This window comes from Petromyzon marinus, chromosome 42 (assembly GCF_048934315.1).
Source record: "Petromyzon marinus isolate PM22_M1 ecotype Great Lakes invasive population chromosome 42, UKy_Petmar_22M1.pri1.0, whole genome shotgun sequence".
NCBI classification, from domain to species: domain Eukaryota; kingdom Metazoa; phylum Chordata; class Hyperoartia; order Petromyzontiformes; family Petromyzontidae; genus Petromyzon; species Petromyzon marinus.
Genome location: NC_133708.1, coordinates 3199652 through 3225211, shown reverse-complemented (window position 1 = coordinate 3225211; position 25560 = coordinate 3199652). Strand labels below are relative to the sequence as shown.

At 59.8% G+C, this 25560-nt stretch overlaps 1 protein-coding gene across 2 annotated transcripts in view; it reads left to right on the top strand.

Moving 5' to 3' along the window:
• The window catches only part of TBC1D22B (TBC1 domain family member 22B), a 36678-nt gene extending 18853 nt beyond the window's left edge, over nucleotides 1-17825 (top strand). Inside the window, exons 4-14 of one of the 2 annotated variants that reach the window (XM_032969652.2) lie at nucleotides 100-415; nucleotides 3125-3319; nucleotides 4651-4721; nucleotides 5410-5538; nucleotides 7591-7653; nucleotides 9908-10022; nucleotides 11068-11174; nucleotides 12798-12873; nucleotides 15122-15249; nucleotides 16205-16300; nucleotides 16807-17825. In XM_032969652.2, coding sequence (XP_032825543.2) covers nucleotides 100-415; nucleotides 3125-3319; nucleotides 4651-4721; nucleotides 5410-5538; nucleotides 7591-7653; nucleotides 9908-10022; nucleotides 11068-11174; nucleotides 12798-12873; nucleotides 15122-15249; nucleotides 16205-16300; nucleotides 16807-16935 — 1425 coding nt within the window. In that variant the 3' untranslated portion in view covers nucleotides 16936-17825. Of the gene's footprint in view, nucleotides 1-99; nucleotides 416-3124; nucleotides 3320-4650; nucleotides 4722-5409; nucleotides 5539-7590; nucleotides 7654-7784; nucleotides 7851-9907; nucleotides 10023-11067; nucleotides 11175-12797; nucleotides 12874-15121; nucleotides 15250-16204; nucleotides 16301-16806 lie in introns of both variants that reach the window. The other variant, XM_032969651.2, reaches the window with a different exon arrangement.
• The last annotated feature ends 7735 nt before the right edge of the window (nucleotides 17826-25560 follow it).

Below are 25560 nucleotides of genomic sequence, written 5' to 3'. Positions count from 1 at the left end.
GTCCACGCAATTGTAGCCACCGCCACCACCTTCACGCCCCCCCCCTGTGCCCCCCCCTCCCCTGTGCCCCCCCCTCCCCTGTGGCCGTGCACCCCCCAGGAGTTTGCGGCGGACACGAGCGACGCATGGGACGCGGAGCCCAGCGACGACGAGCTGCTGAACATGGCGACGCGCGGCCTCGCCTCCGACGTGGTGATGTCGACGGCGCGCGAGGTCATCCAGAAGCACGAGCGCCGGCGCCGCTCCGCCGGGCCCACGCCCCGCGGTGGTGGTGGTGGTGGTGGCGGCGGTGCCGAGGAGGAGGAAGGGGGAGGAGGAGGGGAAGCCGGGGAGGGAGGAGGGGAGGGCGCCACGGGACCCGAGGGTCGGATGGTGAAGTCGCAGAGCGAGTTTGTCATCTCGGGGAGGGTGGCCGGTACGTATGGGAGGGCGGGCTGGCGGGCGGGCGGGCGGGCAAATGAGCGGTGGGACAGATGGACAAATGAGCGGGTCGACTGGCGGGTGCAGGGACAGATGGGCAGGTGGAGCGACGGACAGACAAGCGGGTGTGATGGAGGGATGGCTGGGTGTGATGGTGGGTGTGATGGATGGCGGGTGTGATGGAGGGATGGGTGTGATGGAGGGATGGAGGGATGGGTGTGATGGAGGGATGGGTGTGATGGAGGGATGGGTGTGATGGAGTGATGGGTGTGATGGAGGGATGGGTGGGTGTAATGGAGGGATCCGCGGGACAGACGGGTGAGCAGACTGACAGATGAAGTTGACAGAGGGACGGGCGGAGAGATGCGAGGGGCGGGCGGACACTGGGGACGAGTTGCGGGGGTTGTTTGACTTCACCGCGTTGGTCAGAGCGGCCTTGTGGAGGCGGAGTGGTCGGGGATCTGTCCGGGTAACCCGGCCGTAGGCATCGGCACAGCGGAGAAACTTCACAACTCGCCAATCGTATCGACGATGCAACCATCGTGGCAGCGGATCGCAACCACCACAACGATACGAACCCTTTCCCGTTCCCAGACATCTGCAAGTTGCAGGGTGGGTGTCCCCCGCTCACCGATGAATCTGGGCATGTGCAAGCGGCTCGGCGTTTCATTTTACTTGGGCAGGAGTGGCGCCGTTGTTTTTCAAGACCTCGTTACCGCAGAGAGCCGTAGCGACACGACCGCGTTCTACGGTAGCTGGCGCCAGACCGTGCCACAATCCCTCCCGCGGGGTCTTGTGGGAGCCCCGGTACTGAGAGAGTTATTTTCCGTTGGTTTCTATTCCGGTGTTGCGTTGACGATGTACACGCGCGTCATCGGAATGGAATCCGCGGAAAAGCTGATGATGGAACGTGCACCTACACATCTGTCGTCATCACCTACGCCATCACGTACATGTACACGCACGTCCCGTACTTACACTACGTCATCACGTACGTCATCACCACGTACTTGTACACGTATGTCATATACATGTACACCCAAGTCATCATGACGTACGTATCCACGCGCGTCACACGTACATGCTTGTCATCGCATGTACACGTACGTCATTTGGAACGGGAAAGGGTTAACAACACAGCAACCACAACTAACAACAACAATCACAGCGACCAGCACCCTGGCTGGCAAGGGGCTCACACCGGCGCTGCCATTGGACTCGTCTGCGTTGCCCATTCGGGGAATGGTGGCGTAGCGGTTAGCACCGCACTGCACTACAAACCCGGCAGAGGCCCGAGTTTGTTCCCCGCTCGTGGCCAACGCCAGTGACGATTGTCGGGAACCGAACCTGAGCCACTGGGGAGACAAAGGCGGTCGGGCGTGGTGCTGGCCACCCACCCCCTCGTGTGCCGTGCCGGCCTTCACAGGTGGTTCACTAGACAACACTTGCCCTAACAGTCTGTTAAGACTGTATGGGGGTCTTCATCTTTTGTTGAGAGCCACGTGACCCTAACCCTGACATTGACCCCCTAATCTTGACTGAAACCCACACTCTAAACTTCGCCCTAACCCTACGCCTGATCCTAACCTTTAACCCCAACCCTTAACCCCATAACGACGACCCCCAGTTTCCAGTGAACCCCAACGAACCCCACGACAGCCGGTATTCCTTTCCCGGTCGTAATCCTCGCGCGTAAATCCGAAATCTCTCGCGCCAAACCTTAACGCAACCCCTATCCCCAAACCTCCAACTCCGTCTCTAACCCTCGTTCCCTTACCCAGTCCTGATGCCAACTCCACCGCTAACCGCAACTCTGACCTTAACCTCTGACCATGCCCGATTTGATGATGCGCGCAAATTGCCTGATGAAGCCGGCCATTGTAATCGCCAGCGAAACGTCACAGCGGTCGGATTGCAAACGTTGTGGGTTCACTCTCCGGACATCGGCGTGCCGGAGTTGTAACCAATTGGCGCTTTTTCGTTCACGCGACAAACCTTGCCAATTGGCCGTGTCGGGTGGCGGCGGGCTTAACGACACACAGTTTATATATTGACGCGATTTAACCCAACGTCCTCTTATTGTGGATGATATTGGTCGTGGAAGCCAACTACTGCTGCGTGTTAAACGGAGCGAGTCTCGTCTGCATGTCCACCACACGTACTCTGTGTGTGTGCTTAATGCAGACTTCGATTCCTTGCTAAAGGCATCCGTTTGGTTGTTTGAACATCGTTAACAAATTGTAAAATGTCGTGGATTTACTCTCCAACACACCGGTGGGCTGAAGTAGTAACCAATTGGCGCTTTGTTTACGTGACAAACCTTACTGGCTGTGTCGGGTGGTGGAGGGCTACGACACATTGAGACTTACGCACCCTAACCCATGCACCTTTATTATTAATCTTTAACAGCTGTTTTATTGTCAGAAAGGGTTAAAACCTATTCTTGTTTTTCATACTCTTACACTGGCAAAAAAAGGTCCCATGATATATATATTGTATTCATGCTGGAGGAATCCGATGAGCTATGAAGCTCTTTTCCACAGATCTTACCCAAATAAAAAGTTAATTGCGACTAACCCCTAACGTTTGCTCACCTCGTGCCGTCCGTTCGCCCAACCCTTGATCCCCAACCCCCCTCCCCTGGCCTCTGCCCCCCCCCCCTCACACCCCCTCCCCCCTCACAACCCCCCCCACCCCCGTCCAGGCGGTTTGGAGCGAGGGTCGTTGCCACGGCAGCAGTCGGTGACCCTGCCGCCGCCGCCGCCGTCGCGCCCGGTCATCCCCCTGGTGGCGCGGATCGCCGACCAGAACACGACGGGCTCCATGTCCCTGCACGACCGCGACGCCGCCAAGCTCGACAAGTTCCACCAGCTGCTGGCGGCGTCCAACACCGACCTCGGTGTGTGTGTGTGTGTGTGCGCTGGAGTGTGTGTGTGTGCGTGTGCGTGTGTGTGTGTGTGTGCGTGTGTGTGTGTGTGCGCTGGAGTGTGTGTGCGTGAGTGTGTGTGCGTGCGTGTGTGTGTGTGTGTGTACTGGAGTGTGTGTGTGTGTGTACTGGAGTGTGTGTGTGTGTGCGTGTGTGTGTGTGCTGGAGTGTGTGTGTGTTAGCGTGTGTGTGTGTGTGCGTGTGTGTGTGTGTGTGTGCGTGTGTGTGTGTGTGTGCGCTGGAGTGTGTGTGCGTGAGTGTGTGTGCGTGCGTGTGTGTGTGTGCGCTGGAGTGTGTGTGCGTGCGTGCGTGTGTGTGCGCTGGAGTGTGTGTGTGTGTGTGCGTGTTTGTGTGTGCGTGCGCGCATGTGCGCTGGAGTGTGTGTGTGTGGGCAAGGTCCCATCGGTGAGCTCCTCCGGCAGGCAAGGCTGCGATGGCTGGGTCATGTAGCCCGCATGCCCAGCCACCGCATGCCGAAACAGCTTTTGTTCGGCCGGATCGAGGGGGCTAAACGGGCGCGGCACGGGCTAGAGGAGAGATGGAGTGACGTGGTACAGGAGGACGTGGAGCTGAGTGGACTTGCCGATGACTGGTACCAGCGGTGTCAAGATCGGCCTCTGTGGAGGAGGCTCGTGAAGGATGCTACTGGGCAGTTGGAGGTAGTCGCCCTCCAACAACAACGGAGGAGCAACGCTCACAACAACGAGCGGAGCGCCGGGTGGCTAAAGCACAGCAGGTTGGCACGGTAGGGGGCACAGGTGGTGCATCAGCCAGTCATCTCAGTCAGTCGATCCGTGGCACCTGGGTCTGCCAGTGGGCGTTCGACACTTCACGTGGCCTCATGGTGCACATGGCCTGGCACAAGCGTCGTGGTGACGTCACCGAATGGCGGTTGTTGTTGTGTGTGCGTGTGGGCAGCGGTAGTGTCGCGGTTGCCGTGCTTTGCTACGAACCTGGCTATCCGAGTTCGATTCCCGCTCATGGCCAACACCGGTGACGATTAACTGAACCGGTCACGGTCTCCCCTAGGTTGACTCGGCCATAAATGACTACCTGGTGCGGTGTGTAGTAAACTTCGCCTCTAGGTAGACAAAGGCAGTCGGGCGTGGTGCTGGCCACCCACCCCCCTCGTGCGTTGTGCCAGCCTTCGCCGTGTGTGTCTGTCTCCTGCGTGTCCTCTTGTCTCCTTCAACGTGTCTCCTCACTTGTCTTTGTGGCCCCGTGTGTAACCCCCCTGTGTGTCCCCGCGTGTCCCTGTGTGTCCCCGCGTGTCTCCATGTGGCCCCGCATTTCCCTGTGCGTAGAGGAGCTGCGGAAGCTGAGCTGGTCGGGGATTCCCAAGCCCGTGCGGCCGGTCACATGGCGACTCCTGTCTGTGAGTCCCGCGCATTCAGCCAATCGCATGACAGACAGGTCGCTCACTCAGCCGATCACGTGACAGATGGGTCACTCGCTCAATCAATCAGACGACAGACAGGTCGCTCACTCAGCCGATCACGTGACAGATGGGTCACTCGCTCAACTAATAACACGACAGCCAGGTCGCTCACTCGGCCAATCACGTGACAGATGGGTCACTCGCTCAACTAATAACACGACAGACAGGTCGCTCACTCGGCCAATCACGTGAAAGATGGTTCACTCGCTCAACTAATAACACGACAGACAGGTCGCTCACTCGGCCAATCACGTGACAGATGGGTCACTCGCTCAACTAATAACACGACAGACAGGTCGCTCACTCGGCCAATCACGTGAAAGATGGTTCACTCGCTCAACTAATAACACGACAGACAGGTCGCTCACTCGGCCAATCACGTGACAGATGGGTCACTCGCTCAACTTATAACACGACAGACAGGTCGCTCAATCGGCCAATCACGTGACAGATGGTTCACTCGCTCAACTAATAACACGACAGACAGGTCGCTGTCTCGGTCAATCACGTCACAGCCAATCGCTCAACAGAGAGGGACCTCTCGCTCGGTGACGTGCCGTGTGTAGTCACAGTAGGCCGCGCGTTGTCATGGTACCGCGCTCATCGCCGTGACGACCACCTCCAGGGTTACTTGCCGGCCACGTCGGAGCGCCGGGAGCCGACGCTGCAGCGCAAGCGACTCGAGTACTTCAGCTTCATCGAGCAGTACTACGACTCGCGCAACGAGGAGCACCACCAGGACACCTTCCGCCAGGTGCTGCCCGCTCGCCCGCCCGCTCACCCACCCTCCCACACACCCGCCCGCTCACCCGCCCGCTCACCCACCCTCCCACACACCCGCCCGCTCACCCACCCTCTCACACACCCGCCCGCTCACCCACCCTCTCACACACCCGCCCGCTCACCCGCCCGCTCACCGGCTCGCTCACCCGCCCTCCCACACACCCGCTCGCTCACCCGCCCGCTCACTCAAACTGTCGCCCGCTCACTCATCTTCCCACTTGACCATTGTCTGCCGCTCACATTCCTTAACTTCCTTTGCCCACTTTGGCCACCCGCCCGCCCGTCTTCTCACGCGCCCTCTCTCTCTCTCTCTGCTCAACAACTCTCGATCACTCGCAGGCACGCTCACGAAGCGCTCCTGCCCAGTCGCTAGCACGCACGTTCGCCCGCCCTCTCACTCGCCCGCCCGCTCGCTCACCCGCTCGCTCTCTGCTCACTCGCCTGCCGAGTCTTCGACGCTGCCGCCGCTGCCGCCGCCCAACTACTCACCTATCCACTCGCTTGCCCAACTACTCGCCCACTCCTCCACCCGGCCACTTGCTCACCTGCCCAGTTCCACCCACTCACACCCGCCCACCCACCCACCCATTTGCGAAACCATCCAGTCCACTCGCCACAAGTCTTCACGTGTGTGTTGTGCATTGATCAAGATGACTGCGATCAGGCTGGCTGTGCGGGGGCATGAGCAAATAAGAATAGGCTTTATCCAGGTCGTAAGAAGTTTAAACACCAAATAGGTGATAGGCCGATCAGTTTAAAAGACAATGCATATGCTTTCAGATTACGTTTGTTAGCATGTTTTGTCACAAGTACGTGTGGCTAATGCAGACTATGATGCCTTGCAATAGGTTTGTCTATTTTGATGTTTGAACATCTTAACACGACTCTTGTTTTATTGCCAGAGTAGGCTAAAGCCAATTCTTATTTTTTTTCCATCATTTTCATAGTGGCAAAAAAAGTTCCATAGATATCTGTGGGGGGCGTGCCCGTTGTGCGGGGGGCGTGCCCGTTGTGCGGGGGGCGTGCCCGTTGTGCGGGGGGCGTGCCCGTTGTGCGGGGGGCGTGCCCGTTTTACGGGGGGCGTGGTCGTTTTACGGGGATGTGGCCGTTGTAGGGGGGCGTGGCTGTTGTGGGGGGGCGTGGCCGTTGTGGGGGGGGGGGGCGTGGCCCTTGTGCAGGGGGCGTGGCCCTTGTGCGGGGGGCGTGGCCATTGTGCGGGGGGCGTGGCCCGTGTGCGGGGGGCGTGGCCCGTGTGCGGGGGGCGTGGCCCTTGTGCGTGGGGCGTGGCCGTTGTGTAGGGTGGGCGTGTGTAAGCAGCAGTGTTTTAAAATAGTTTTTGAAGAACCGGTTTGCCGCACGCACGTACGTACAGTTACATCTGGAGCGGTAAACACGACGCACGTCGAGACTTTATTAACTGGCACACCAAGGCAGCAGCAGCTGCTGCTGCTTGCCACAGTGGTGTTAGAGCGGTCAGCAGCAGCGGACACGCTGGTCTCGCAATCCCGAGATCGCCGGTATACCCCCAGGCTGGGACAAGCGCCGTGGTGACGTCACCGCCACTTAGTGGCGAATGTGTAACCCTGTGTGTGTGTGTGTACCACGTGTGTGTGTGTACCACCTCGTGTGTGTGTGTGTAACCCTGTGTGTGTGTGTGTACCACCTCGTGTGTGTGTAACCCTGTGTGTGTGTGTTTCTACGTGTACCTGTGTGTGTGTATACCCCGGTGTCGGAGTGGTAATGTAGCGGTTAGCGTGCTGCGCAACGAACCTGGTCGTCTGAACCTGTCCTGGGCCTCCTCTAGATCGACTCGGCCTCAGATTAGTACCTGGTGTGGTGCGTGAAAAAACATTGCCACTGGGGAGTGGTGCTGGCCACCCGCCCCCTCGTGTACCACAGTGCCGGCCTTCGTAGGCGCGCGCTAGCAGCGCTCGCCCCAAAAGTCTGTCCGAGCTGTACGGGAGATGTTTGTCTTTGTACCTACCCGTGTGCCCCTGCGCGTGTGGACCCGTGAGCACAACAGATCTGTATAGACGTGCCGCGCATGGGTCCGGTGGGCCTGGTGTCGCAGGCGAGCGTGACCCAGGTGAGAGCCGCCCGCCCTCCCTCCCTCCCGCTCGCCTCAAGCGGCGCTAACCCGGCCTGCGCTGCTGTGTCTGCCTGCGCTACCCCGTCCCCTCCGTCCCCTCCGTCCCCTCCGTCCCCGTGTCTCTGCAGATTCACATTGACATTCCCAGAACTAACCCTCTCATCCCACTCTTCCAGCAGCCGGCCGTGCAGGAGGTGAGACCCCCCCCCCCAACTCCCCAACTCCCCAACTCCACCTCGGCTCTAACAAGCAACAGCGGCGGCTGCCGCTCGTTCTGCTGCCAGTGCTGCTGCTGCTGCTGCTGATACCAATTCTGTTGTGCTGCTGATGCTGATACCAATTCTGTTGTGCTGCTGATGCTGATGCTGCACGTGCTGCTGCTGATACCAATTCTGTTGTGCTGCTGCTGATGCTGCACGTGCAGCTACCAGTGCTGCTGATACCAATTCTGTTGTGCTGCTGCTGCTGATGCTGCACGTGCAGCTACCAGTGCTGCTGATACCAATTCTGTTGTGCTGCTGCTGCTGATGCTGCACGTGCAGCTGCCACTACTGCTACTGTCCAATCTTATTGCTTGTGCTGCTACCAGTACTGCTGCTACCAATTCTGTTGCTTGTGCTGCTACCAGTGCTGCTGTCAGTATCTGCTGCTAACAGTTCTGTTACTTGTGGCTGCTAATGCTACCAGTGCTGCTGCTGCTGCTGCTCGTACTGCTGTTGCCAATGCTGTTGCTAGTGATGGTGCAAGTGCTTCTTACTGCTGCTGTTGCTGCGAGTGCTGCCTCCCCGTGCTGCTGCTGCTGCTGCTGCCACCCGTGCTGCGAAATGTATACCCAGGGCTCCCTCGCAAAGACGCTGCAGTCTCTTAGGGAGTCCTCACCTCGTTATAAATGCACGCGTGTGCGTGAGCGTGTGTGGGGAGCGGTGGTGTCGTGGTCAGCGCTACGCTGCGCTACGAACCTGACCCCGGGTTCGGTTCCCGCTCACGGCCAACGCCGGTGACGATTGTCTAAACCGGTCCTGGGCCTCCCCTAGGTCGAGTCAGCCTCAAATGAGTACCTGGAGTGTTGTGTAAACATCGCCAATGGGGGGAGACAAAGGCGGCCGGGCGTGGTGTTGGCCACCCCACCCCCTCGTGTGCCGTGCCGGCCTTCATAGGTGCAGCTCGCTAACAGCACTTGCACCTACAGTCTGTCAAGGCTGCACAGGGTAGCTTTGTGTGCGTGTGTGCACCTGTGTGTGCGTGTGTGCACCTGTGTGTGCGTGTGTGCACCTGTGTGTGCGTGTGTGCACCTGTGTGTGCGTGTGTGCACCTGGGTGTGCGTGCGTGCACCTGTGTGTGTGTGTGCACCTGGGTGTGCGTGTACATGCGTGGGTGTGCGTGTGTGCATGCGTGGGTGTGTGTGTGTGCACCTGGGTGTGTGCGTGTGCACCTGTGTGTGCGTGTGTGCACCTGTGTGTGCGTGTGTGCACCTGGGTGTGCTCGTGTGCACCTGTGTGTGCGCGTGTGCACCTGTGTGTGTGCACCTGGGTGTGCGTGTGTGCACCTGTGTGTGCGTGTGTGCACCTGTGTGTGTGCACCTGTGTGTGCGTGTGTGCACCTGTGTGTGCGTGTGTGCACCTGGGTGTGCGTGTGTGCACCTGTGTGTGTGTGTTTGCACCTGGGTGTGCACCTGTGTGCGTGTGTGCACCTGTGTGTGTGTGTGCACCTGTGTGTGCGTGTGTGCACCTGTGTGTGTGTGCACCTGTGTGTGTGTGTGTGCACCTGGGTGTGTGTGTATGCACCTGTGTGTGTGTGCACCTGTGTGTGTGTGCACCTGTGTGTGTGTGCACCTGTGTGTGTGTGTGTGCACCTGTGTGTGTGTGTGTGCACCTGTGTGTGTGTGTGTGCACCTGGGTGTGTGTGTGTGCACCTGTGTGTGTGTGTGTGCACGCTGTGGCTCAGCGGTTAGCGCTACGCTGCGCTGCGAACCCGGCGACCCGAGGTCAATGCCCGCTCACGGCCACCAACACCGGTGACGATTATCTGAACCGATCCTGGGCCTCCCCTAGGTCGACTCGGCCTCAAACGAGTACCTGGCGCGGTGTGCAGTAAACATCGCCGCCGGGGAGACAAAGGCGGCCGGGCGTGGTGCTGGCCACCCACCCCCTCGTGTGCCGTGCCGGCCTTCATAGGCAAAACTCGCTCGCAGCACTTGCCCCAGCAGTCGGTGAGGGCTACACGGGGGATCTTTGCCTCTGTGTGTCCTCAGATCTTTGAGCGAATCCTCTTCATCTGGGCGATCCGCCACCCGGCCAGCGGCTACGTGCAGGGCATCAACGACCTCGTCACGCCCTTCTTCGTCGTCTTCCTCGCTGAGCACGTCGGTGAGACTCCTCAACCTCCTCAACCTCCTCAACATACTCCCTCTCCTGCCCCCCCCTCTCCTCCATGCTTGATTCTCAAGCACCACCTCCACATCATCTTCTCCTCCTCTCCTCCTCCTTCCTTTCACCCTCCCTTCCCCCCTCAACCTCCTCCTCCCCCCCGCCTCCCTCTCCCCTCCACCCTCCCCACTCAACCATCTCCCACCCACCTCCTCTTCCCTCCCCCCTCAACTACCCCCTCCTCCCTCCCCTCCACCCTCCCTTCACCCCGTAAGCCACCTCCTCCCCTCCTCCTCACCCCCTCAACCACCTCCTCCACCCTCCCCTCCCCTCCCCCTCTTCCCCCTCTCCTGCTTTCTCCCCACCTCAAGCACCTCTTACCCCCCCCCAACGACCTCCCCCCCCTCCCCCCCTCCCCCCTCCTCCATACTCCATCCCGTTCCATCGTTCCTCCATCCTCTTCCACCATGATGATGACGACGATGATTTTGACGAGGACGTCGTCGATGATGACGGTGATGACGACGACGCCGGTGACGTCTGTGTTGTTGCCGCCACCACCACCGCTGGTGGCTCTGTGATGACGACGATGATGACGATGATGATGACGACGATGATGACGACGATGATGACGACGATGATGACGACGATGATGACGACGATGATGACGATGATGACGACGAAGATGACGACGATGATGACGACGATGACGACGACGATGACGACGACGATGACGACGATGATGACGACGATGATGACGACGATGATGACGACGATGACGACGACGATGACGACGACGATGACGACGATGATGACGACGATGATGACGACGCTGTGCGATGACGACGATGATGACGACGATGATGACGACGATGATGACGACGATGATGACGACGATGATGATGACGACGATGATGACGACGCTGTGCGATGATGACGATGATGACGATGACGATGATGACGACGATGATGACGATGACGACGATGATGACGATGATGACGACGATGATGACGACGCTGTGCGATGACGACGATGTGGGCGCAGAGGAGGAGGTGGAGAACTTCGACGTGGCGAGTCTGCCCGAGGAGACGCTGCGCAACATCGAGGCCGACAGCTTCTGGTGCATGAGCAAACTGCTGGACGGCATCCAGGTCGCGACCCCTCACCCCCGACCCCTCACCCCCGACCCCCTGACCCCCGCACCTTCGACCGTGGCGACGTCACCCAGCGGCGGCGCGTTTTTTTGCCGCTCGTTGCAGAGGTCCGCGGTTCGCATCCGAACGTCCGCCCTGTTGAATCGCGGTGGGCGCCCACATGTCAGCTGCCTCGCCCGACTTCGTTGGGCTATCACTCGTGATGGCCAGGCCACTTCTGAGCTACACAACTCAGGGAGGCCTTTAACTGGTGGAAATAAACAAATGGTTACGTTTCTCGTTTTAGTTTCCGCCAGATTGTTCGCCGCAACAACAGCTTCCGCCGCACGCGCACGCGCGTGACGCACACACGCATGAACTCGCACACGCGTGTGTGACGCACACACGCATGAACTCGCACACGCGTGACGCACACACGCATGAACTCGCACACGCGTGACGCACACACGCATGAACTCGCCCGCGCGTGACGCACACACGCATGAACTCGCCCGCGCGTGTGTGACGCACACACGCATGAACTCGCACACGCGTGACGCACACACGCATGTACTCGCCCGCGCGTGACGCACACACGCATGAACTCGCCCGCGCGTGACGCACACACGCATGAACTCGCCCGCGCGTGTGTGACGCACACACGCATGAACTCGCACACGCGTGACGCACACACGCATGAACTCGCCCGCGCGTGTGTGACGCACACACGCATGAACTCGCACACGCGTGACGCACACACGCATGTACTCGCCCGCGCGTGACGCACACACGCATGAACTCGCCCGCGCGTGACGCACACACGCATGAACTCGCCCGCGCGTGTGTAACGCACACACGCATGAACTCGCACACGCGTGACGCACACACGCATGAACTCGCACACACGTGTGTGACACGCACACACGTGTGTGACACGCACACACGTGTGTGACACGCACACGCATGAACTCGCCCGTGTGGGTTGACGGCGATGGGCGAGAGTCCTTGCTAAGATTTCTCAGTAGGGGTGGGGGGGGGCGATGGTTGCCAACGTGCGTTGCTCCTCGCTCCGGCCATTAGTGGCGTGATTTTCCCCGCTCGGGCCCCAGCCGCTGACCGTGGCGGGGCCTACCAGACTCGCGACGGTGAGCCCTCTGCAGCAACAAGGCGCGACCGCGTCACGCCTGCTGGTACGGCGCGGTGTGGGCCGCCAACCTCTGCCTCCCCGGGGTTACCGACGCTTGACACGCGGTCACTGGGCGGTCGCTTGAGGCCCTGCAGCCGTTCAGATGTTCAAACGATCGCAATCGGAACATTTATTATTTGCGACGGAGGAATCCGCTAAGCTATTAAGCTCCTCGCACACACCGCCTTCAACGAGTACCCGACGCGGTGCGTGAAACTTCGCCGCCGGGGAGTCGAGAAGCCGAGAGGTTTAATGGCCACACCAGTCTCCTCGTGCTTGCGGCTCTCTTAACGGCGCTGGCGTTTACCGCGCCGCCGGCGGGATCCGGCAGCGTCGGCGGTGACGTCGCGATGCCGAAGGGCGCTCGCTCCCACGGTCTGTCAGAGGCTACGCGGGGGGGGGGGAGCGCGAGTGTGACCGTGGACCCTTGAACGTGGGTGTGCTTGTGTTGGCAGGACAACTACACGTTCGCTCAGCCGGGCATCCAGCAGAAGGTCAACGCGTTGAGAGAGCTCGTGCGCAGGATAGATGGTACGTGACACGCTTAGCACACGCGCAGCACACGCACAGCACACGCACAGCACACGCACAGCACACGCACAGCACACGCATAGCACACGCACAGCACACGCACAGCACACGCATAGCACACGCTTAGCACATGCTTAGCACACGCACAGCACACGCTTAGCACACGCACAGCACACGCTTAGCACACGCACAGCACACGCACAGCACACGCATAGCACACGCTTAGCACATGCTTAGCACACGCACAGCACACGCTTAGCACACGCACAGCACACGCTTAGCACACGCGCAGCACACGCACAGCACACGCACAGCACACGCTTAGCACACGCGCTTGCACCGCACGCACAGCACACGCACAGCACACGCACAGCACACGCACAGCACACGCACAGCACACGCGCACCGCATGAGTAGCACACGTGCCCCCACACCACGTACATCAAGCGCACCAAACATACATCACACTCCACCAAACCACAGGTACATCACACGCACCACACACGCACCACACACGCACCACACACGCACCACACGTATATCACCCGCACCGCGCACGCACGACACTACATTCACCACATACCCACCACGTCCACACAATGTACATAGCCACACATGCACCTTACACGACGCACCACATACACCATAAACACCACACCACAAGCTCGCTGGCAGGAGGTCACGGGGCAGACCCAGGTGCCACGGGTCGACTGACTGAGATGACTGGCTGATGCACCACCTGTGCCCCCTACTGTGCCAACCTGCTGTGCTTTAGCCACCCGGCGCTCCGCTCGTTGTTGTGAGCGTCGCTCCTCCGCCCTCCGTTGTTGTTGGAGGGCGACTGCCTCCAACTGCCCAGTAGCAGCGTCCTTCACGAGCCTCCTCCACAGAGGCCGATCTTGACACCGCTGGTACTTCTTACTTATCTTACTCCTCTTCGCCACCCTGCGGAGCATAAGGCCGCAACAAGCCCCACGCCATGCCGGGCGGTCTCTCGCAGCTTTCTCGGCCGCACCCCAAGACAGGCGGGGCCCCCCCCCCCCCCCCCATGGTCTCTGGTTGGTGTTGAGCGACGCGTCGCCAGGAGGCCTTCGGCCTGCCCCGTGCTCTTTTCCCTGCCTTGTGGTGTCCCCCCCCCACCGTAGGGCGGCCTTCGCTATGGGGCTCGGGTTCCATTCTCCGCACGTGGTGTCCCAGCCACACCCGAGTCTTCTCTCTCCGTCATGCCCCCCCGCGTTGTGGGTCTTGAATTGGTCTCGATGTGCAGGCCCCGGTTTGACATCTTGTTTGGCCGGAAGATGCGACAGATTTTCCTCGGGCAGTTTGTTGTGGAAGGTTGATGGGGGGAGTTAATTTTATTCTTGGTCGTTGTTGTACGGTAACGCTGATTTCACATCGCCGTTACATGTTCGTACCTTTGTCTTGAAACTGTTTTGGCCAGACTGCCAGATGTTTCTCAGTTGGAGGAAGGTGCGTCTTGCCTTGCTTATTACGGTGTCAATGTACGTACAACTCTCAACCTGTGCCAGTGGTTTTCCCTTGGTTGTTGTCTTTGTTGTTGCTGCTGCTGCTGCTGTGTCGATCCTCATTTCTTTGGGTCTTTTCTACATTTTACCTGCAGGCCTAGTAATAACAGCAAACTGGCTCAAACCGAGTTATTTGCTCCTGCATCATGGGTTTGTTTAGAAGGGAGCTGAGCGATGTCATCTGCGAAGTCAAGATCTTGGAGCACTGAGAAGGGGGTCCACTGGACTTTCCCTTTGGGAACTCTCTTGCGGTGCATCTCAAAACCGGTGATCTCATAACCCCCCAGTGGCGATGTTTACTACACACCGCACCGGGTACTCGTTTGAGGCCGAGTCGACCTAGGGGAGGCCCAGGACCGATTCCGATAATAGTCACTGGGTGTCGGCCGTGAGCGGGGAATCGAACTGGGGCCCACCGGGTTCGTAGCGCAGCGTGGCGCTAACCTGCTACACCACCGCTCCCCACGCTCACGCACGCTCACGCACGTGTGTGCGTGACGATTATCTGAAGCGCTCCCTGGGCCTCCCCCAGGTCGACTCGGCCTCCAATGAGTACCTGGCGAGAGGGACGATGGGAATAAAACTCCGCCACCGGGGGAGACAAAAAGTGGGTCCGGGGGCGGTGTGCTTGGCCAGCCCGCACCCTGCGTGCGCTAAGGCGGAGCACTTGCCCCGACGGCCCGCTCAAGGCTATCCGGGGGGGTACCTTTGTCTGTGCGCAGAGACGATCCACCGGCACGTGGCGCAGCACGAGGTGGAGTACCTGCAGTTCGCGTTCCGCTGGATGAACAACCTCCTGATGCGTGAGCTGCCACTGCGATGCACCATCCGCCTGTGGGACACCTACCAGGTACACTCACCACCACCACCACCACTCACCACCACTCACCAGGGGGACACCTACCAGGTACACTCACCACCACCACCACTCACCACCACTCACCAGGGGGACACCTACCAGGTACACTCACCACCACTCGCTCACCAGGTACACTCACCACCAGCACCACTCACCAGGTACACTCACCACCAGCACTCACCAGGGGGACACCTACCAGGTACACTCACCACCACTCGCTCACCAGGTACACTCACCACCAGCACCACTCACCAGGTACACTCACCACCAGCACCACTCACCAGGTACACTCACCACCAGCACCACTCACCACTCACTCACCACCACCACCGCTCACCAGGTACACTCACCACCAGCACCACTCACCACCACTCACCAGGTACACTCACCACCACTCACTCACCAGGTACCCTCACCACCACTCGCTCACCACCACTCACCAGGTACCCTCACCACCACCACTCACCACCACTCGCTCACCAGGTATACCCTCACCACCACCACTCACCAGGGGTACACCTACCAGGTACCCTCACCACCACCACTCACCACCACCACTCACCACCACCACCGCTCACCAGGGGTACACCTGCCAGGTACCCTCACCACCACCGCTCACTCACCAGGTACCCTCACCACCACCACTCACCACCACCACTCACCACCGCTCACCAGGGGTACACCTACCAGGTACCCTCACCACCACCACCACCACTCACTCACCACCACTCACTCACCACCACTCACCACCACTCACCAGGGGTACACCTACCAGGTACCCTCACTGCCGGGCGCGGTGCCAGCCGGCAACCCAGCCCTGCCGTGCGCCGTCTCGACCTTCATAGGCGCCGCTGATCGCTTAACACCACTTGCCCCAACATTCCCTTAATGCTACCTGGGTGTGGTGGGGGTGGGGGAATTTCTGTCTTTGTTTTGTGCGTGACAGTCGGAGCCAGAAGGGTTCTCCCAGTTCCACCTCTACGTGTGTGCAGCCTTCCTCATCCACTGGCGCAAGGAGATCCTGGCGGAGAGAGACTTCCAGGTGAGCGGGCGCTCGCCACCGCACGCCGCACCCAAGACAAAGGTCCCCCGTGTAGCCCCAACAGAGCGTCGGTGCGAGTGCCGTTAGCGAGCGGCACCTGCCCGGCCGCACCGGGTACTCGTTTGAGGCCGAGTCGGCGTAGGGGAGGCCCAGGACCGGTTCAGAGACAGAGAGACACACTCGCTAGTTAACTCGCTCAATGATTCACTCGCTCACTCGCTGGTTAACTCGCTCAATGATTCACTCGCTCACTCGCTGATTCGCTCACTCGCTGGTTAACTCGCTCACCGATTCGCTCACTTCACGCAAGGAATCCTGACTCGCTCACTCCCTCACTTATTCACTCACTCGCTCACGGATTCGCTCGCCCGTTCACTCCCCCCGATCACCGATTCCGCCTGACGATGAAATCGCAGGGGTTGGACGGGGCCTCATTCCATTCGGCACGTGCGGGACTCTAACCCCCGCCTCTCCCTCTTTCCCTCACCGCCCCGCACACAACACAGGGCCTCATGATCCTGCTGCAGAACCTCCCCACGATGCACTGGGGTAACGAGGAGGTGAGCGTCCTGCTGGCCGAAGCCTACCGCCTCAAGTACATGTTCGCCGACGCCCCCAACCACTACCGGCGCTAGCGGGGGGCCGCGGGGTGGTGGAGGGGTCTGGCGGCGTTTGGGGGGTGGGGGTGCGGGGGTGGTGGGGGGGGGGGCGGCACGCAGAATCAACGGGCGCCCACGAAACCACGACGGCGGTGGTGACGACGACGCTGACGATGCTGACGACGACGACGATGATGCTGACGATGACGGTGACGCTGATGACGCTGACGACGATGACGGTGACGCTGATGACGCTGACGACGACGACGGTGACGCTGATGACGCTGACGACGACGACGGTGACGCTGATGACGCTGACGACGACGATGATGCTGACGACGACGCTGACGCTGACGCTGACGACGACGGTGATGCTGATGATGCTGATGATGACGGTGATGATGACGACGATGATGACGACGACGATGACGGCGGCCGTGCCGAGGTAACGACGGCGACTGTGGAGGAGGCCGAGGAGCAGGCGGCGAGATGAGTTCACAGGAAGTGATGTCGTCACTCCCCCGAGGGACTTTGAAGGGAGATGCGCGCGGGGGGAGGGAGAGACGGAGGTTGGAGAGACGGCTGATGGAGCGTGCGCGTGTGTGTACTCGTGCGTGTGCGCGTGTGTGTGTGTGTACACGCGTGTGTGTGTGTACACGCGTGTGTGTGTACACGCATGTGTGTGTACACGCGTGTGTTGTACTCGTGCGTGTGCGCATGTGTGTGTACACGTGTGTGTGTGTACACGCGTGCGTGTGTGTGTACACGTGTGCGTGTGTGTGTACACGCGTGCGTGTGTGTGTACACGCATGTACGCGTGTGTGTGTGTGTACATGCGTATGTGTGTGTACACGCACGTACGTGTGTGTACACACGCGTACGTGTGTGTACACGTGTGTGTGTGTGTGTACACGTGTGTGTGTGTGTGTACACGTGTGTGTGTGTGTGTACACGTGTGTGTGTGTGCGCTACGAACCCAGCGTCCCAAATTCGATTCTCGCTCACGGCTAACATCGGTGACGATTATGTGAACCGGTGCTGGGCCTCCCCTAGGTCAACTCGACCTCAAGTGAGTACCTGGTGCGGTGTGTAGTAAACATCGCCGCTGGGAAGACAAAGACGGCCGGGCGTGGTGCTGGCCACCCACCCCCTCGTGTGCCGTGCCGGCCTTCATAGCTGCTCGCTAACAGCACTTGCCCCTACAGTCTGTGAGGCTATACGGGGGGAGATGTTTGTCTTTGTGTGTGTGTGTGTGCACACGTGCACGGGAGTGGTGGTGCAATGGTTAGCCCACCCCGCTGCGAACTGGGCCATCTGATTTACATCCCCGGCCCTCCTCTAGGCGTAAGCAGCCTTGAATGAGTACTTGGTGTGTGGTGTGTAAACTTAAAGCACTGGGGGAGACAAAGGCGGCCGGGCGTGGATTCTGGCCACACCCCCAACTCCTTGTGCGCTGTTCCAGCCTTAATAGGTGCTCGCTGACAGCACTTGCCCCAACAGTGTGTGTAGGCTACACGGGGGATCTTTGTCTCTGTACGCTGCGCTACGAACCCGGCGGCCAGAGTTCGATTCCCGCTCACGGCCACCAACACCGGCGACGATTGTCTGAACTGCTCCTGGGCCGCCCCTAGGTCGACTCAGCCTGAAATGCGGTGTGTAACAACATCGCCACTGGGGAGACAAAGGCGGCCGGGCGTGGTGCTGGCCACCCACCCCCTCGTGCGCCGTGCCGGCCTTCGTAGGTGCTGCTCGCTAGCGGCACTTGCCCCGACACTGTTACAGATTATATGGGGGATCTTTGTCTTGTTTGTGCATGTGTGTGTGTGAACGCGCGTGTTGCTGAACGTGTTTCCCGGTGGCGCTGGAGGCGCGCGAGCCTCGCCGTTGTTAACGCGCCGGCGGTTCGTGGCGCCGCTCCGGCCAGCGTCACCCCCACGTGACCGCAGCAACGGTGCGCCACTGCATCAACCAGTGGGGGGTGGGGGGCGTGGTCTGACGTTGCGACGTCACTGGCTAAGTGACGTCGCAACGTCGCTGGCGTCGCTGTGTTGTGGCGACGTCGCCTGTGTTGGGGCGACGTCGCTGTGTTGTGGCGACGTCGCTGTGTTGTGGCGACGTCGCTGTGTTTGGTGACGTCAGTGTTGTGGTGACGTCGCTGGCGTGTGGCGACGTCACTGGCGTCGTGACGATGAAATCACAGGGGTTGGACGGGGGCCTCATTCCATTCGGCACGTGCGGGACTGCTAACCCCGCCGCACTGCCTCCCATCGCTCTCTTGTTTACCCCTCTCAGCTCGCCACCCTGCGCCTCTCTCGCCCACAGCCACTCCCATCTCTCACTCCGCCTCTCTCCTCTCGCCTGCACCGCGTCCCCCCCCCCACGTCCCCCACGTCCCCCACGTCCCCACGTCCCCCACGTCCCCCACGTCCCCCACGTCCCCCACGTCGCCCACGTCGCCCACGTCCCCCACGTCCCCACGTCCCCCACGTCCCCCACGTCGCCCACGTCCCCCACGTCGCCCACGTCCCCCACGTCCCCCACGTCCCCCACGTCCCCACGTCCCCACGTCCCCCACGTCCCCCACATCCCCCACGTCCCCCACGTCCCCCACGTCCCCACGTCCCCCACGTCCCCCACATCCCCCACGTCCCCCACGTCCCCCACGTCCCCCACGTCCCCCACGTCCCCCACGTCCCCCACGTCCCCCACGTCCCCCACGTCCCCCACGTCCCCCACGTCCCCCACGTCGCCCACGTCCCCCACGTCCCCCACGTCCCCCACGTCCCCACGTCCCCCACGTCCCCCACATCCCCCACGTCCCCCACGTCCCCCACGTCCCCCACGTCCCCCACGTCCCCCACATCCCCCACGTCCCCCACGTCCCCTACGTCCCCCACGTCCCCACGTCCCCCACGTCCCCCACGTCCCCCACATCCCCCACGTCCCCCACGGTCCCCCACATCCCCCACGTCCCCCACGTCCCCCACGTCCCCCACGTCCCCCACGTCCCCCCACGTCCCCCACGTCCCCCACATCCCCCACGTCCCCCACGTCCCCCCACGTCCCCCACGTCCCCCACGTCCCCCACGTCCCCCACATCCCCCACGTCCCCCACGTCCCCCACGTCCCCCACGTCCCCCACGTCCCCCACGTCCCCCACGTCCCCCACGTCCCCCACATCCCCCACGTCCCCCACGTCCCCCACGTCCCCCACGTCCCTACGTCCCCCACGTCCCCCACGTCCCCCACGTCCCCCACGTCCCCCACGTCCCCCACGTCCCCCACGTCCCCCACGTCCCCCACATCCCCCACGTCCCCCACGTCCCCACGTCCCCCACATCCCCCACGTCCCCCACGTCCCCCACGTCCCCCACGTCCCCCACGTCCCCACGTCCCCCACGTCCCCCACGTCCCCCACATCCCCCACGTCCCCCACGTCCCCACGTCCCCCACGTCCCCCACGTCCCCCACGTCCCCCACGTCCCCCACGTCCCCCACGTCCCCCACGTCCCCCACGTCCCCCACGTCCCCCACGTCCCCCACGTCCCCCCACGTCCCCCACATCCCCCACGTCCCCCACGTCCCCCACGTCCCCCCACGTCCCCCACGTCCCCACGTCCCCCACGTCGCCCACGTCCCCCACGTCCCCCACGTCCCCCACGTCCCCCACGTCCCCCACGTCCCCCACGTCCCCCACGTCGCCACGTCCCCCACGTCCCCCACGTCCCCCACGTCCCCCACGTCCCCCACGTCCCCCACGTCCCCACGCGCCGTCTGCCGTCACGGCGGTGGTATTGGTCGTGCCGCTCACGTGGCCCGGCTCCGTGGCCCACCGGTCAAAACACCTCGGCGGAGAGGGGGGCGGAGGGGGAGGTGGAGGGGGAGAGGGAGGTGGAGGTGGAGGGGGAGGTGGAGGTGGACGTGGAGGTGGACGTGGAGGGGGAGAGGGAGGGGAGTTGGAGGGGGAGTTGGAGGGGAGTTGGAGGGGGAGTTGGAGGGGGAGGTGGAGGGGGAGTTGGAGGGGGAGGTGGAGGGGAGTTGGAGGGGGAGTTGGAGGGGGGAGTTGGAGGGGGAGTTGGAGGGGGAGTTGGAGGGGGAGTTGGAGGGGGAGTTGGAGGGGGAGGTGGAGGGGGAGGGGGAGGGGGAGGTGGAGGGGGAGTTGGAGGTGGGAGTTGACCCACGCCGTGGGGGGGGGAGGGGGGGTCATTGCTCGTGACCCCTGCCCCCCCTGGCAGCACAGAGGACGGGGAGGTGCCCCCCCCCCCTTAGCCCGGACCTCCCCGCGGTCACGGTGGTGGCCGCTGTGTCGCGGCCTCTTGATGAGCGTCTCCCGCTACCTGAGGCTACCTGCCTGTTGGTGTCTCTGTCTTTCTCGTCACTTCTTTTGGGGGGGGGGGGGTGGGGGAGGGGGGCAGCGGGGGGGGGGGCAGTGGCGGTGGGGAGGGGGCGCAGGGGGGGTCAGTGAAGGCGATGGAGGAATGTGGTCAATTGTGGAATTTATTGAAGTTTGGAAGTGGAGTGTGGAAGGAGGTGGCATTTTTTCTGAACCTCACGGAGGGTCCCCCCCTACCCACCCACCACCCATTACCCCCCCCCCCACCAACCCCGTCACGCGATTGAAAATGATCGTCGTAGTTGAGCGAAGGCGTAGAGTGATTTATACATAATATTATATCGGTGAAAAGAGACGAAATATAAATCTTTTTTTGGTTTAAAAATAAGAAATACACGTGATGATGATGACGCTGACGACGACAGAAATTGTGGTTTCACGTGGGCGAGGGGTGAGCAGTGTGTGTGTGTGCGCGCGCCTGTTTGTCTCTCTCTGGGTCTCTTTAACTCTCTTTGTATTTTAAAATCTTAAACAGAATTTACGGAACCTGACTGGTCCCTGCCCTCGCGCTGTAAATATTAAAGATCCTGGTGTAAATACAAACTCCTGTGTCGCGTCATGTGGCACGCTGTCTCTCTCTCTGTGTGTCTCTCTCGCTGTGTCTCTCTCTGTGTCTGTGTGTCTCTCTCTGTCTTTGTCTCTCTGTATCTCTCTGTGTATCTATCTGTGTCTCTCTCTGTCTCTTGCTGTGTGTCTCTGTGTGTCTCTCTCTGTCTGTGTGTGTCTCTCTCTGTCTGTGTCTCTCTGTGTAGCTCTCTGTGTCTCTCTCTGTCTGTTTCTTGCTGTGTGTCTCTCTGTGTGTCTCTCTGTGTGTCTCTCTGTGTGTCTCTCTGTGTGTCTCTGTGTAGCTCTCTGTGTCTCTCTCTCTGTCTGTCTCTTGCTGTGTGTCTCTCTCTGTGTGTTTCTCTCTGTCTGTGTGTCTCTCTCTGTCTGTGTGTCTGTGTATTTCTCGCTGTGTGTGTCTGTGTATCTCTCTGTCTCTGCCGGTCTGTCTGTCTCTCTGTGTGTCTCTCTCTTTGTCTCTCTATCTCTCGCTGTGTGTCTCTCTCTGTTTGTCTGTGTATCTCTCTGTGTGTCTCTGTCTGTCTATCTCTGTCGGTCTGTCTTTCTGTCTATCTGTGTCGTCTCTCTGTGTATCTCTGTGTATTTATCTTTGTCTCTGTCTCTCTGTATCTGTGTCTCTCTCTCACTGTGTCTCTCTGTGTCTGTGTGTGTATCTCAGTGTGTCTCTCACTGTGTCTCTCTGTGTCTCTGTGTGTGTATCTCTCTGTGTGTCTCTCTCTGTCACTGTGTCTCTCACTCTCTGTGTGTATATCTCACTGTGTCTCTCTCACTGTGTCTCTCTGTCTCTGTGTCTGTATCTCTGTGTGTATCTCTCTGTGTGTCTCTGTCACTGTCTCTCTGTGTGTGTCTCTCTGTCACTGTGTCTCTCTCTCACTGTCTCTCTGTGTCTCGGTGTGTGTATCTCTCTGTCACTGTGTCTCTCTGTGTCTCTGTGTGTGTATCTCTCTCTGTCACTGTGTCTCTCTGTGTGTGTCTCTCTCTCACTGTCTCTCTGTCTCTGTGTGTGTATCTCTGTGTGTATCTCTCTGTGTGTCTCTGTCACTGTGTCTCTCTGTGTGTCTTTCTGTCTCTCTGTCACTGTGTCTCTGTGTCTCTGTGTGTGTATCTCTGTGTGTGTGTGTGTCTCTCTGTCACTGTGTTCTCTCTGTGTCTCTGTGTGTATATCTCTCTGTGTGTGTCTCTCTCTGTCACTGTGTCTCTGTGTCTCTGTGTGTGTCTCTCTCTCTCTGTCTCTCTGTCTCTGTGTGTGTCTCTCTTTGTCACTGTGTCTCTCTGTGTCTCTGTGTGTGTATCTCTGTGTGTGTCTCTGTCACTGTGTCTCTCTGTCTCTCGAGTCAGCTGTGAACGCGCGCACGCAGGAACCCCAAGTTCAACTACCCCCCCCCCGCCCCTCTCCGTAGATGGACTGGCCCCACCATGCGAACGTGGACATTTCCACCGCGATATAAACGGAGAGCCCGTTTGGGGAGGGGGGAGGGGGTGATAACTCCGAGAATTGTCGACACGAGGGTTGGTGGATCGCGCAGAGAGTTGAGAAATTTCCCCCCCCCCCCCCAAAAGCTCGCCGGGCTGCGAGGTGGTGTCCGTCAGGTGCCGGTACAGCACGCGGGTTCATGAATCTCTCTGTGCGGAGGTAACATTTTTACTTTACCGGGAGGTGTAAGGCTTTACTGAGCTATATGGAGGCTCCTTGTTTTCAGAAGTGAATCTGTCCACAAATGATGGCTAAGTGGCTTCTCGTGTTCAGATGTACGGCAGCCAAACACTCTAAAACACTCTAAAACACTGCAACACTCTACAACACTCTACAACACTCTAAAACACAAACACTAAAACACTCTAAAACACACTAAACACTCTAAAACACAAACACTAAAACACTCGAAAACACTCTAAAACACTAAAACACTCTAAAACACTCTAAAACACATTAAAACACTAAAACTCTCTAAAACACACTAAAACACTCTAAACCACTCTAAAACACGCGTGACGACGATTTTGAACGTGGAGGGGAAAGAACTCCTCCCGCAGGACCCGGAGGAAAAGCGACGTCACCACGAGGAGAGAGACCCGCAGACTCCAAATATACAGCAGCAGCAGGCGTCAGGGTCGGGATCGAACCCACGACCTCCTGTAGACGAGGCGAGGTAGTTAACATCTCTACAGGGAGAGAGAGAGACGCAGACTCCAAATAAACAGCAGGCGTCAGGGACGGGATCGAACCCACGACCTCCTGTAGACGAGGCTAACATCTCTACAGGGAGAGAGAGACCCGCAGACTCCAAATATCCAGCAGGCGTCAGGGTCGGGATCGAACCCACGACCTCCTGTAGACCAGGCGAGGGAGTTAACATCTCACCACCTGCTTTTGAGTGTTATCCCCTCGTTGCGCGGGTGGGTCTCGTTACTTGTGAAACGATTTGGCCAAACATCCCAGTGTAGCAAGGTCATCCTGACGTGTGTGTGTGTACTGTAATTGGTATGAATAGTCCCAAGGTCAGTACAGAAAGTGGGTTCATACTCCGAACCCTTCACGGGGTCACCCTGAGGCGTCTCGTCATCATTGCCACCCATCCGGCTTTTAGGCCATTGTCAAAATCATCATCATCCGCTGTGTGCGGTGGTTCAACAAAATGTGTCGCCCTTCATCACGATGTCAGCTTGTGTCGCCACCACACGGGACCCGCTCGCTCTCGTAGAGGGCGGCTCAGAGAGAGAGAGAGGGCGACTCACAGAGAGGGCGACTCACAGAGAGACTCAGAGAGAGAGAGGGCGACTCAGAGAGAGACTCGGAGAGAGAGGGCGACTCAGAGAGAGAGGACGACTCAAGAGAGAGGACGACTCAGAGAGAGAGAGAGGACGACTCAGAGAGAGGGCGACTCAGAGAGAGAGGGCGACTCAGAGAGAGAGGGCGACTCAGAGAGGACGACTCACAGAGAGAGAGGGCGACTCAGAGAGAGGGCGACTCGTACAGAGAGAGACTCAGAGAGAGAGGACGACTCAGAGAGAGGGCGACTCGTACAGAGAGAGAGGGCGACTCAGAGAGAGAGAGAGGGCGACTCAGAGAGGGCGACTCAGAGAGACTCAGAGAGAGAGGGCGACTCATAGAGGACGACTCAGAGAGAGGACGACTCAGAGGGCGACTTAGAGAGAGAGAGGGCGACTCAAAGAGAGGGCGACTCAGAGATTCTCAGAGACTCAGAGAGAGAGAGAGAGGGCGACTCAGAGAGAGAGAGGACGACTCAAAGAGAGAGGGCGACTCAGAGAGAGAGGGCGACTCAGAGAGAGAGGACGACTCAGAGACAGAGGGCGACTCAAAGAGAGAGGGCGACTCAGAGAGAGAGGGCGACTCAGAGAGGACGACTCACAGAGAGAGAGGGCGACTCAGAGAGAGGGCGACTCGTACAGAGAGAGAGGGCGACTCAGAGAGAGAGAGAGGGCGACTCAGAGAGGGCGACTCAGAGAGACTCAGAGAGAGAGGGCGACTCAGAGAGGGCGACTCAGAGAGAGGACGACTCAGAGGGCGACTTAGAGAGAGAGAGAGGGCGACTCAAAGAGAGGGCGACTCAGAGATTCTCAGAGACTCAGAGAGAGAGAGGACGACTCAAAGAGAGAGGGCGACTCAGAGAGAGAGGGCGACTCAGAGAGAGAGGACGACTCAGAGACAGAGGGCGACTCAGAGAGAGGACGACTCAGAGAGA